At 40.6% G+C, this 12,772-nt stretch overlaps 1 protein-coding gene across 1 annotated transcript; it reads left to right on the plus strand.

Annotated features, from left to right (window-relative positions):
- Positions 1 to 1,467: 1,467 nt before the first annotated feature.
- Positions 1,468 to 12,227, plus strand: LOC131246932 (uncharacterized). Its single transcript, XM_058247394.1, has 11 exons — positions 1,468 to 1,617; positions 1,987 to 2,109; positions 2,747 to 2,816; positions 4,181 to 4,305; positions 5,979 to 6,194; positions 6,323 to 6,409; positions 6,910 to 7,347; positions 9,987 to 10,099; positions 10,186 to 10,291; positions 11,495 to 11,749; positions 12,102 to 12,227. The coding sequence occupies exons 1-11, from the start codon at positions 1,468 to 1,470 to the stop codon at positions 12,225 to 12,227; spliced, it is 1,809 nt and encodes a 602-aa protein (XP_058103377.1).
- The last annotated feature ends 545 nt before the right edge of the window (positions 12,228 to 12,772 follow it).

The raw sequence follows: 12,772 nt of genomic DNA on the forward strand, positions 1-12,772 counted from the left end.
TTACCATTACGACGCTGATCAAGATCACACAACAGCCAACAGTGGCTGTTGTTCTCGGGATGCGCAGGCTGCGAAAAGGGCTCTTGTGCTGATGCTTGGTGGGACACATGATCGGTATCAGAGAAGAAATCCACACCTTCCATAAGCTTTGTCCCGTCATTTCAGTCAGACATGGACTGATTTGGAATGCCGTTGATTTGGCCCATCTGGTTAATCGTGTGGCGAAGATTCTATCGTTTAGGAAGCTGGTGACCACTATCCAACGTGTTCCAGATCAATATCACCCATATCTTGGTTAAATTCTCCGTCCGGTTCGAATGGACGGATCGGATTGATCTGACACGTCTATATGGTGGCCCACAGGGATCAGGCAGCGAAACCCTGTTCTTCCGTTCGCGACAGCAGAACACGGCAGTTGCCGTTTTTTGAATGGTATCGGGCAGAAATTTGGTCAAACGCAGTTTGACTGCTTTGTTGGCTCGGTGCAATGTGAGTGCACCGCCAGTGTGCACTCTCACTCACGCAAACTGAGTCTCAGTTTGATGCGTGTGAGAAATCTGATCCGTCCATCCGTTTTCCACCTCATTTGAATGGTTAAGACCAAAATTGAAGCATATCCAGATATCAGGTGGGCCCCAGTTTGATGATTTGTTTGTTGATCTAACTGTTGGGCTATTTCAAAAGGATTCAATGGCTGAAATTCAATATATACAGTTATTTTATGGTCCTCAGGCCATATATAAAGTTTCAAGCCAATCGAATAGTGGGAACCCTGTGATCTTGTATTTTGGATGATTTTCATGTCTCTTTAACGTGACTTATTGGATTTTCTCGAATCTCGGGCATGTAAATTTTTCGATCTCGGTCCTTTGGAGTCTATTCCTTAGTGATTTATGAGCCTCAAATCCACACTTTTAGTACCCTTTTTCGGTCCAGGCTCCTAAATACACCTTGCATTATAAACACGATTAAAATAAGCCATTAAACAGTATCATGTTCCCACAATAGAATAATAATTGGAGTCTAATATGCAATATTAGACCCTCAACGGATATGTACAAAGCCATATAATCTATGGTTAGGATTTTACTGTGGTCCACTGAAAGAAGGTTCAAGCCTAGTACGTCATGACTGCAACATGCCGTGGGCCAAATATTCACCGGAGGCTAAATCAACGGTTTGGGTTGTGAGTTGAGAGTGCCACACAATATCCACGGTTGGAAAAGCACTAGGAGGGTAACTAAGTGCACAAATGAAGAGGGTAAGGACAGGCATCATATTCTCTTTCTTTGTCAAAAGACCAAACATCAAATCAAGACAAGAAAGCAACTCCCAACAGGAATCAAACAAAATGATATAAACCATCCTACACATAAAGGGAGATTAAACCAAGGTTGTGTGTTGATAATAACGATCAATCCAATCTAAAACATAACCAGCGTTCATTCAAGTTAGATCAATTCAACCATGGCGACCAAAAATGGAAAAATCCCAATTGATCTAAGCATCCGAATCGTTAGAAATTGGGAGGATACTTACCGATGGATCCCCATCATCGGATCTTTCATTGCATTTGCTACCGCATTCTCTACTGGGGCCAACAGTCTTCCAAATCCGGTTTATACAATTTCTTTTTCTTTTTATTGTGACAGGATATTGTAATTTTAGAAATGTCATTTGTGATACTTTTTTTCTCCCACACACTCACGCAGTAGTGGGATTTCACCACCTGTGGGTACTCGAACTCTTGGCCTGGTGTTGAAACTCCTGAGAGTCTACCACCGGAGCAAGATCAAGGACCCTTTCATTTGTGACACTAACATTGCATGTGGGAGATTCACGTGCATGCATGCATTTGTGTTTTATGATTTATGTGGATCAGATTTTCATTTCCCTTTTGAGTGATCATAAAAAGGCCTATTTGAATTAGATTAGTGGGCCACCCAACAATGTACATTGTAACATTTTCTTTTGATTCTTGGACAGTTTTCGACATCGGTGGGGTCCGGTGCTTTGACACTTTTTCAGGCTTCGATGGCGGCATGTGTGATCAATGTGCCCGGGGCCACCTTTGCAAGCAACAGCACCATTGATACAATGTTTGCAGATGTGTGGTTCAAAATCTCCCTGGCTTTGGTCCTTTCATCTCTAGCATACATTGTTTTCTTTTCTTGGTTCCATGGATGAGGATTAAAACAAAAAAAAAAACAAAAAAAACAAAAAAAACAAAAAAAACTAGGTGTTTGATGATCATCTACACGCCAACACATGTGCCAGCATCTACGCATAGTGAGATAAAGTCCTCCATCAGGTGTTTCCCATTGATTTGATACTCCGGCACGAAACCTAGGTCAATCAACTCATCGGGTGTTTAGTAATTTACAACGAAACGGACGGATGAAAAACTTCAGTCAAGTTTTCTAACCCATCTACTTATTCCAAGTGTTTTGCCCCACCTGATGAGAGAGCCAGACTCATTTCCCAGACAGGGGATTTACATGGTGGGATCCATGTGATGGACGGCTTGGATCTCACGCCGGTGTGCCAATCTGTACATGAATTGCCTTATACACGCTTGTGGTTCTAGCAAGCCTCAAGCAGAAAACATCTAGGAAGTGAGTGGGGCCTTTGATGGAGGCCAGGTCTGGGCCTAAATGTTTACCTAAAAATAAGATGGGCCTGGACTTTGTTGTTTAGATCATGGGCGCATTCACATCTACTCATTTCTGACCGCATATTGTGGCAGTTCCTGGAAGAGAATCAACCCAATGAAGGTTTCTTGATGTTGAGTTTGCTAGTCGTTCTGATCACATCAGGTACTCACATCTAATCCTCCCTTAATACATGTATCATCACAACGTCCATTCTATCGTTTGGTCCGTATGTGGGACACCAATGCCGGTGCATCAGGTGGGCCCCACCAACTAAATGACCTGGCTCAAAAATCTGGTTCTCCACATCCCATATGTTGATTGAGGACCATTGCCGATTGTAACCACTTATTATTATTGTTTTTTTTGGGCCATGTCATCAACAAGGTGGGGCCCACTTGATGCAATGCCGGAACGTATCATACACGTGCCAGGTTGTAACTTGTGGCTGGGTATACATGTTTGCGTGTAGATGGATTAGGCCCATCTACAATGGGTGGTCCACTGCAGTCCACAACCGGAACGTGCTGCATCTTCGAAGTTGTAAATACCTTCCTCTGCATTGACACTGATGAACCGTGTTGAAATTGTAGTTATAATCATTTCAAGTTCAACTAGAAAGCAATGTAATGCAGTTTGGAGCATTTGGGTAGAGACTATTAAATCGTGATTGAGCTCAATCATGATTTTTGGTAGGCCTTATGCCCTCGGCATCTTATTCATTATGCAAAAGTGGCGCTTTGCGATGTATAAACACAACTGCTGATGTTTTATAGAAAAACTTAAAACGCCACAAATTGCATTTATGCTGATAGAGCTGTACACGAACTGAGTAGGCTCGGTTAACTTGCTCGCCTCAACTTGGAAAAGCTCGATTCGGCTTGGCTTGAAAGTGAGTTCGAGCCGAGCCGAGCCAAGCCGAGCTGATTTTTTGAGCTAAAAAGAATTCCGAGCCGAGTCCGAGCTAGACTCGACTCGTCTTGGAACTTGACTCGGTTTGAATCGGGTTCACTTAATATAAATATTTTGTGTGTGTGCATATTTTATATTTATATATATATATATAACCATAAAACCTAAACTCTAGGTTCAAACTCGAACTCATACTCAGCTTGAAAGATCTAGCTCAAGGTCCGCTCGAGCTGCTGACCAAGCCGAGATGAGCTGGCCAGTCAGACTCAAGGACTGAGCCAAGCCGAGTTCAAGCTGGGGTAGCCTGTTGGCTAAGTTGGGCCAAGCTCGACTCAGTTCAGCTTATGTACAACTCTATATATAAGGAGGAAAGAGCCACTTCAGCTTGGTGAAACAGACATGAAGGGCATGGGCACCCCAAAATTGCGAGTAGGCTTATCCTGATAATGCAGGATACCCTACCCAAACAGACCCTAATACTAAGGAAGGTAATTGCAATTCTGTTAATTTCACTTCATTGAACTAGTTACATTTCAATAGTCCATCCAAACACATCTTAATGAAAATCAATGGGACCCCTTCAATTGATTCTACTAATCATGCACTCTTTTGTATAGTAATCTGGCTTACTCTTGCGACGTTCTTGGAATTACCGGTTTCATCTCAACAATCGATGCAGAGTGCTCTCTTAGGAACCATGCTTGTTACCAAAGGAGTTGATTTCTTGTCCATTAAAAACAAGGTAAAACACTATTTATTTATTTTTTACCTGCTTAGGGCGCATTTGGATGCACCACGGTCCATATTGATGGGGATATTTGAGTGGGTCCCATGTTTTTCTTTGGTTGAATAAAATGATAACTGTCCAAGTAATTAATATTTTTAAATTGGTATTTTACAATTAATGTAAAAGAATCTCTTTATTAGGTTTAGACATTTGTAAAAAAATATAAGCGTTTAGATTTATAACACCCTTCCTTTTAGCCCAAAGATAAATAACACCATCCTTTATGCATTTTCCAAATAACCCATCTTCCATTTTCTATTTTTGGTTGAAAAATCAACCTGTTGTTAACATAAGTAGGCAAAACATGACAAAAACTATGTTATAACCAGTGTAGTTGACTGTTGACACAAAAAAAGGTCCCTTTTGGCTTAGGGTAAGGGTTTTGTGAGAGGGTAGGGTTAGTCTTAGGGTTCGGGAGAAGAGAGGGAAGAGTATGTTAAGTTAGGGTCAGAGTTTTGAGGATTTTGGAGATAGTAATACTATCATTTTAAAAATGATTTTGCTAAAAGCTTACCCTGGTTAGTTTTTCTATCCAAGATTAATAACATGTTTGGAAAAAAAGTTTTTTTTTTTTTTTTCGAAAAACTTAAGGCAATGCTATTCTTCTTTTGGGTCTAAAGGAAGGATGCTATTTATCAAAACATCGAAAACATGTTATACTTCACAGCACATGTAATTGTGAAAAATTCATCAATTCAACACTCTCTTGTTGATAACGGTATTTAGAAATATGAAATACGTCTACATTCCATGAGATAGCAAACTAAGGCTGCCTTGGGATGAACAATTTAATTAAATTGCAAAGATTCAGTTTTGTGCAATGAAGTGACAAATTCTAATTTCATTTCCTAGCATTCATAAAGAAAGCGTCACCTATGGCCCAATGCTCTTGAATCGTGCTTTCAATTTTCATCTTTTCAAGTCTTAACCTGAAAGTGATCTAATTGCATTATGGAACCCCTAACCCCCAGCATGAATGCTAAGATAGCCTCAAGTTGGTTTTTTCCTGACTTTATTATATCGATAATTATGAATTGCAATTCACCTCAATAGTGCATCCAAACACACATGATGTCAAGAATGTTGGGGGACAGCGGAAGCACATGGAGATGAATCAAGCAGAGTATTCCAATCGCACAGCCAAGCCCAATCAAAATGACTCCAAATTTAACGTGGAAAAACCCTTTCGGGAAACCTGGATTTTTGTGATGGCATCGAGCAGCCGTCGATGGCATCGAATAGCTCTCGATGGCATTGAACAGTCTATTGATAGCATCAACAGACTGTTGCTGAAAGATTTGAGACATCAACAATAGAGAACCTAAAATAATAGCAAACACTGGGAATTCTACACCATATTCTGTGGTATGCTAAGAGACTCATCTAATCAAAATTCTATTCAATTGAAAAGTTCGTTACTTGTTTGTAATTTGCAATCCCATCATTTCTCAAATTTGTACCTTTTATTCCCAAATTGCACCTACATCTTCGCAAACTTGCATGCTTATTTATACCATTTATACATAAAATGCCCCTTATTTATACCATTCATTAGAAACACATTTCCCACTTCTACTCTCCTTAGAATCATCACATTTTAAAAAAGCCCAATTAATCATCTCATGCAGGATAAAAACCAGATTTTCAATGGTATAGGCTTCGTTCGCATCATTCTCGAATGGATAGTTGCTCCGCCAATCGCTGGCCTGATCGCCTTTTGCTTGTTCGGGTTCATGAAGGTTTTCGTTCTTCGCCAGGAAAATGCAGAGAAAAGAATCCTCATATTCCTGCCTATCTGCTTTGGAATATCAGCTGGCTTGCTCTGCTTCTTTCTCATGTTTCAGGTTCTTTGTGGCAAGCTGAACTTATACATGTTCTCATAAAAAAAAAATATTTTTCCATGAGAAAAATCAGTTCGGAGAAAATGGGTTTTTTGATCAATATGCATTGAGTTGTGTTATATGGGTGGCAGGTTATTCCACTTGTTGTAGACATTGGAAGATGGGAGGCTATACTTGCTGTTTCATTAGCTACCTTGACTGCAGCTCTATTATCAGTGGTAACATTTGTTTAATTAACTAACATGTCTTTGATGATTTGGGACACATGGATGGTGGCAGGTTATTCCACTTGTTGTAGACTGCTCATCTAGAAGGCCCCAAAATAGATGGGCCATTCCCAAAAAATGGGCCACTCTGACAATTGTAAAAGCTCAATTGGAACTAGCCCGAAAAATGGGCAGTGGTCATTTTTCATTGAATAAAGTGGTTAAGATCATTGTAGGGGCTTGATCTTCAGGCCATGTGCTATCTATAATGGGGCCCACTTGATGGGTGGTCTAAATCCTCGTGTGCAAAAAACATGTTCCATTGGTAATGTAAGGGCGTTTTCACACCGGGCTCGAGTGGGGGTAACCTGTGGGATGCGGGGACACACATGGGGTGGGTAGCCCATGTGAAGTGGAACCCATGTGTAAGTGCAGGCACCATAAGCTTAGCCAAAAAGCTGCATTTTTAGCACTAATTGTCGATTTTTTCTGATTTTACCATTCGATCGCAGATTGTGGTGGTTCCATTAGCTAGGAAAAGATTCGATAGTGCAGAGAAAGCTAGCATCAACAAAAGAAATGAATCTTGTAAGCACCATTCTGCTAAAAACCTCGATCTGTCCCCCAACAAGAGAATAGATGAAGAAGAGAATTTCGAAGATGCTTTGAAAGAGTACATGGAAATGAGAGTTCTTGATACTGTTTATGAAGAAGATGAGAGGAGTTGCGCGTCACCGCCGATAATGCTGGAGCCCAACCAAGCTCCAACAATGCCTTCTTCATTTGTGGCCTCGTCACAGTCCGCTCCCTTCAAGCAGCTTCTTGAATTGACGCCGAACCAGCTTGTTCAATCAAGAGATTTCCAGAGGATCGACAGAACAACACCGCCACCGCAGAGGGAGAATTTCTCCAAGTTCTGGAGAAAGATGAAAGTTTCCACCTTTTCAACTGTAAGTTCTCTCCTAACTTTGATTCTAGCATTATCTTTCATTTGGGTGTGTCCCACCTGAGTTTTTGTGTCTCTATTCATCCTGGTTGGGCTTATCTTCTGAATGGATTGGATGTGTTGTGGTCCACTTGAGTCTTGGAGTGGACTGAATTTGAGGATGTCCATTTATCCTGGTTGGGTGCATCTTCTGAATGGATTGGATGTCATATAAAAAACATGGTGGATCCCAAACAAAATAATGGTGGGCCTCTCCATCCCAACTGTTCCATGTGATGTGGGGGCACAAGGAGAAAATTACGCTGCGTGCATGATGGACGGATTGGATGTCATGAAAACACCCTGGTGGGCCCCACACTTGGGTTTGTAGGTGAAGCTTATTCTACCAATTCACCAGACTAATAATCGCAATTCAATATGATTGTGCATCCAAACGTCCCCCTTAAGGTTGCTTTCACCTTGTAAATTAAATGCACAAGGATTCATGCAGCTGACCCAAGTTTGCCGGGACAAGGCTTATACGATGAAGAGATTAGATGTTGTAACATGGTGAAAGGCTCCACTGTCGAGGAGCCAAGATGTATGAGTGGGAGTATTGGTGGCATAATGAGCCCATGGTTGCCATGGGGTAGCAGAGTGATTGTTCAAAGCAGGGGAAGTACTGTTGGATGTGTTAATTGGAACTAGCTGAAATGAGGGACACCGTTTTGCTGTGTGACCTTGTATTCTATAGATTTGGCAATGACCTAGGTATGGTTGAGATGGGCGGATGCCTTGAGTTGTGAGTTGTCCGCTGTTTTGTGTAGTAGGATACTTGTTTTGGTGGCTGTTGGAGGGGCGCCATGAATGATTGTTGGTGCCTGAAGGTGCAGGTGAGTGCCAAGTTGTTGGATTCCTGCTCGTGGGATTAGCAGTGGCAGGAAACTGAAGAGGGTCTAGTTTTGTGGTGATCACCAAAGCTTAAAAATTGAGCAATTTTTCATGTAGTTCCTCAAAGGTTATAGGCGTGTCTCTGGCTTGGATAGCTCGTGTTAGTTCTTTGTATTCATCACCAAGTCCATCAAAGATTTTGTTGGTGAGATCTTCTACATCTAGAGGTGCTCCAATAAGGATAAGCTCATCAGCTTTTGCCTTTATGGATTGTAGGAATGCTGTGACATTGTCAGAGCCTTTGGTGATCATCTTGAGTTGGCTTTTGGCCTGTTTGATGTGTCCATGAGAAGGCTTGGCATAAGTGGTGATTAAGATAGTTCATGCTTCGCGAGCGGTCTTGGCTTGTGCAATGAATGGTATGATAGTGTGGGAGATGGAGTCAATGATGGCATTTAAGATTAATTGGTCCTGTCGGATCCGGATGGTGTGAGCTGGGTTTGATTTGGTTGTGTCATTTTGTGTGAGAGTGGCTGAGGGACATGGTTTTGAGCCATCGATATGGCCTAAGAGATCATAGCCAATGAAAAGGGTCTGAAATTGCAGTTTCCATGAGAGGTAATTGCTGGAAGTGAGTTTTAGAGGGGTTTGGGCAGCAACATTAATGCTGATAAGGGTGTTGTGGGATTCATTGGTGTTGAGAATGGGGGGTGAAGACTTAGCCATGGCTGTTCGAGATTAAAGAAAGGAGAGTAGAAAGAAAGAAAAAAAATATTGGAATTTGTTATCTCTAGTTTTGCTCTGATAACATGATAGAATAACAAAACTGATTATTTATTATTGAGTAATCAATCATATAAATACACCAAGGAAATAACTAAGAATGGTTGAAGATCTTACAAACTAGGAAGTTGTTATAAACTAAATCCTATATCTATGGAAGATAGCTAAATACATTGGAATGGTACAACTGATTAGCTCTATTAGAAGCCATGCAATTATACTTAACTATAAAAGGCATACAAAGTCATGTTTTAAAGTGTTAATTGAGTGCCTTTAATCTTAATGCAGGGAAGACTTCTGTCAGTTTGACTGAATTTGTGGATAAATTCTCAGCATGATTGCATGCTATAACCTTTTGTACATTATTTCGGTTCGACTGATGAATGTGAGTCGATTCCTATCAGTTCGATCGAAGGTTTCATCAGTCTAATTAACGGAATGCATAAGTTTGAATAAGTGTGGGTTTTATTTCCTAATTTTGTATTGGAGTGTAAATACTATCCTAATTACAATTAGGGTCAATGAAGTTTGAGAGCTTAGCAAGAATATTAAGACTTTTAAGGGAAAATTAGGATTTTTATTATAAGTTGTTATATTTCTTGTAATCTTCTTCTAATTATAATGGATTCATCGACACTTTGTGTCATTATTTTTTCAGGTAAAGATTTTTTTTTTTTTTTTTTATAAATATAAAAGCTCGTGTGTTTTCTGTGTTTTGTTAGATTTTTCGTTCTCTATTGCTTGTTTGATTTTGATATGAGATTGCTTCCACTCCCAATATTAAGAGCCATCCATCAGGTGGGTCCCACCATATTGATGCCCCATATCGATGGATGGTTTGGATCAACTCAAGCAAATGCGGCAGCAGTTAAATGCGCGGGATTAGCAGGATTAGCATTTAGCAGAACTCGTCCGAATACATCATTTTACACAATAAATATAGAATGAATACAAAGGTTTATGTATTTGTATTTGCTTGTATTTGAACAGTGCATTGAGTACGGTCAACGTACGCTCATTCGACATTCTCTGGCTGAAAAATTCGATGAGAAGATTGAAGATATGTTGGGATTTCCACACCTTCTAGCTGCGTGCATTTTCGCGTAAGTTGCTATAAATCTAGTAGTGCATTTGGCATTCGAATACGTCTGTATCCATATACTTATCATGTTTCTATGAATTTGATCAGCCTCATTCAATCTGCGAACGAGATAGCTGCGGTAGTGGGTCCATATCAAGCTATTATTGATATATTCAGCCACAGAAAAAACTATTCTGGAAACGGCGAAGATTTGGTGAGTTTGGGCCCCACTTCATTTTATTTCTATATGATCAGGAGAGGCAATGGACCAGGCCTCAGCACGATTAGGGTCCGGCATCCGAGTCCAGCTCGTTATTTGATGGTAGTGGTGACAATGGTCAGGTTCAGATCTAGGTGTGCAAATGAGTCATTGGACCTGACCTGGGTCCAAGTCAAAAATCACCACCCTAGGTATTTTTGACTTGGGCGTGACCCGGACATGACTTGAATTTTAATGATTTGGGTTTGGGACCGAAATTCTGATTTGATTCTTAAATGGATGGGTCAGGGTACCCCTCGACCCGGCTCATTTTCACCTGTATTTGGTTCAGGTTAGGTCAGCCCAAGCCTCACACGTTTTATTAAATGGCAAGAATTCTGCCGTGTATAACCCATTACCCTGTGGGCCGACCTGACCCCAGTGAAATTCCAATTCGAAAACTCATTTCCTGATATATGAGCATAAGATCTGAACCGTCCATGTGATGCAGCACCCCATGAAACCCTAGCGTCCAACTTTTACCTTGATTCAAAACTTTGGTGGATCATGATAAAAATAGGCAAATCAAGGGAGAAAACTGTTTTGTTTTGCTATGGCCCACCAAAGTTTTGGATCAATGTAAAAGTTAAGCTCTGGAAGTTTCATGGGGTGTTGCTTCACGATGGACGGTTCCGATCTTGGGCTCATATCATGGGAGATTAGTTCTCAAAATGTTCTCATGAGTTCTAATGAGAAATGGTGTGAGCATTCCTTACACACACAACATACCTGTTTGTCCTTATTTTCTATTAGTTAGCTTCTTTTTTTTTTTTCCCCGGGGGGCGGGGGGGATCATCTAGGCTGGCCCATCGACAAGCTTTATAGGTGGGTAGGGTTGGTTGGGTTTCAACCTAAGCCTGGCCCATTTACTTAAACGGGCCACATTTTGTCGCCTGAATGGGACTTTCTCCCCATTTAGCTTGCCCAACCCCATCTCAAAAGCTGGTTGGGCCAATTGGCCAATGCACCAACCTGATCGATTGCCATCCATGCTTGAATTTTGACCCAGGTCCATCCCCTGACGATGGGCCTGTGGTTAATTTGTCCTAGTAGAAGTTGTTAAAACTCGATGTGGACCCAGCCATTTGATCCAAAGCAGTCTACCCCGGCCATTGCCAACTCTATTCATGGACTGAAATCATGCCTATGATGTTTTAGGGTCCCATTCAAGTGGTCTGGTGGTTTAGAGCCATCGGAGGATTCAGCGCGTCGATGGGATTCTTGCTGTGTGGTCGGCGGTTGATCCAATGCCTTGGTGGGAAGCTAACGTATGTAAGCAATTCAAGAGGATTTAGCTCACTGCTCTGCTCCGTGGCCACCACCATTATAGTGGCTAGGATGAAGCTCCCAGTCTCGAGTACCCACTCTTTCGTTGGATCTCTGATTGGAGTTGGGATTGCTGATGATCCAAGAGTAAGTCCTTTCACCTTCTTTCAATTAAATTATCATGCATTGTATCTCCATACAAATGGCCTCCACATGAGATCCAGACCGTTCATTGATGTGTATGGGTCATATCCCAAATACCACACTGCTCAGATCGAATGATCATCGTTGGATGGCTTCTGAGGAAACGTCCAGGCAACAAATGGGGTTCAATGGGCAATGCTTCTACAATTAGAGGCTAGGATTATTCGACCGTTGTAAAATTTAAAGGTATGGCCCAACAGATGATAGGTCCAGATCTCTTGCACGTATGCCATCTCCACAACAAACTCTCTTAGTGTGGTATCTAGCATTTGAGATCCTTAACTGGTGTTTGCAGAATGTGAATTGGAAGCTCTTCCTGAAATTCATATGTGGGTGGCTTGGGACCATATTGTTTTGTTGCGGAGTTGCTTCTGCCATTTACTCATTTACCATATACACTCCTGCTTACGTAGTGCCTTGAATCTCAACCGTTCATATATTTTTGGGTAAGATTAAATTTCTATTCTTTTTAATACGTTTCTATTTATTTAATAGGGTGTTTCCAAATAAAGAGAGATGCATGTGATATGTGATATATTGCATTCTTTTGATTAGATTTTTTTAAAATTCTTTTCAGGAGTCATTTGGGAACCTGTAAATGGAATTCATTTCACCTTCTCCCATTTTAAATGTAAATGACAAAATTGTATTTGGATGGGAGTAAATGAAATGCATGGAAATCTAAATATTATGTTTGGATGGAAGTAAATGAAAAGAATTGAAACGCATTGGAGTTTTTCATTGAATTCATAGGAACACGTGATGATATTCTAAATTAGTTTTAATATCCCAAGTTAGTGAACATATGTGATATTTGACAAGTTGATTATAATAAGTTCATTGAAATATATAATTTAGCAAAAAAAATAAATAAAATTGAAGCCATAGGTGAACTATAAACATAAGGATCACAAATGAGTAACTTGTCAATATTTTTTAAAACATACAACATTGTTTGTATCATTT

Source organism: Magnolia sinica, chromosome 5 (assembly GCF_029962835.1).
Source record: "Magnolia sinica isolate HGM2019 chromosome 5, MsV1, whole genome shotgun sequence".
NCBI classification, from domain to species: domain Eukaryota; kingdom Viridiplantae; phylum Streptophyta; class Magnoliopsida; order Magnoliales; family Magnoliaceae; genus Magnolia; species Magnolia sinica.

Excerpts from the sequence above, each read along its gene's own strand:
- LOC131246932 (XM_058247394.1), top strand. The coding sequence starts at position 1,468 with ATGGCGACCAAAAATGGAAAAATCCCAATTGATCTAAGCATCCGAATC. Across the intron at positions 2,110-2,746 it reads TTGATACAATGTTTGCAGAT|TTCCTGGAAGAGAATCAACC; the intron begins GTGTGGTTCAAA and ends ATATTGTGGCAG. Across the intron at positions 11,750-12,101 it reads GGATTGCTGATGATCCAAGA|AATGTGAATTGGAAGCTCTT; the intron begins GTAAGTCCTTTC and ends TGGTGTTTGCAG.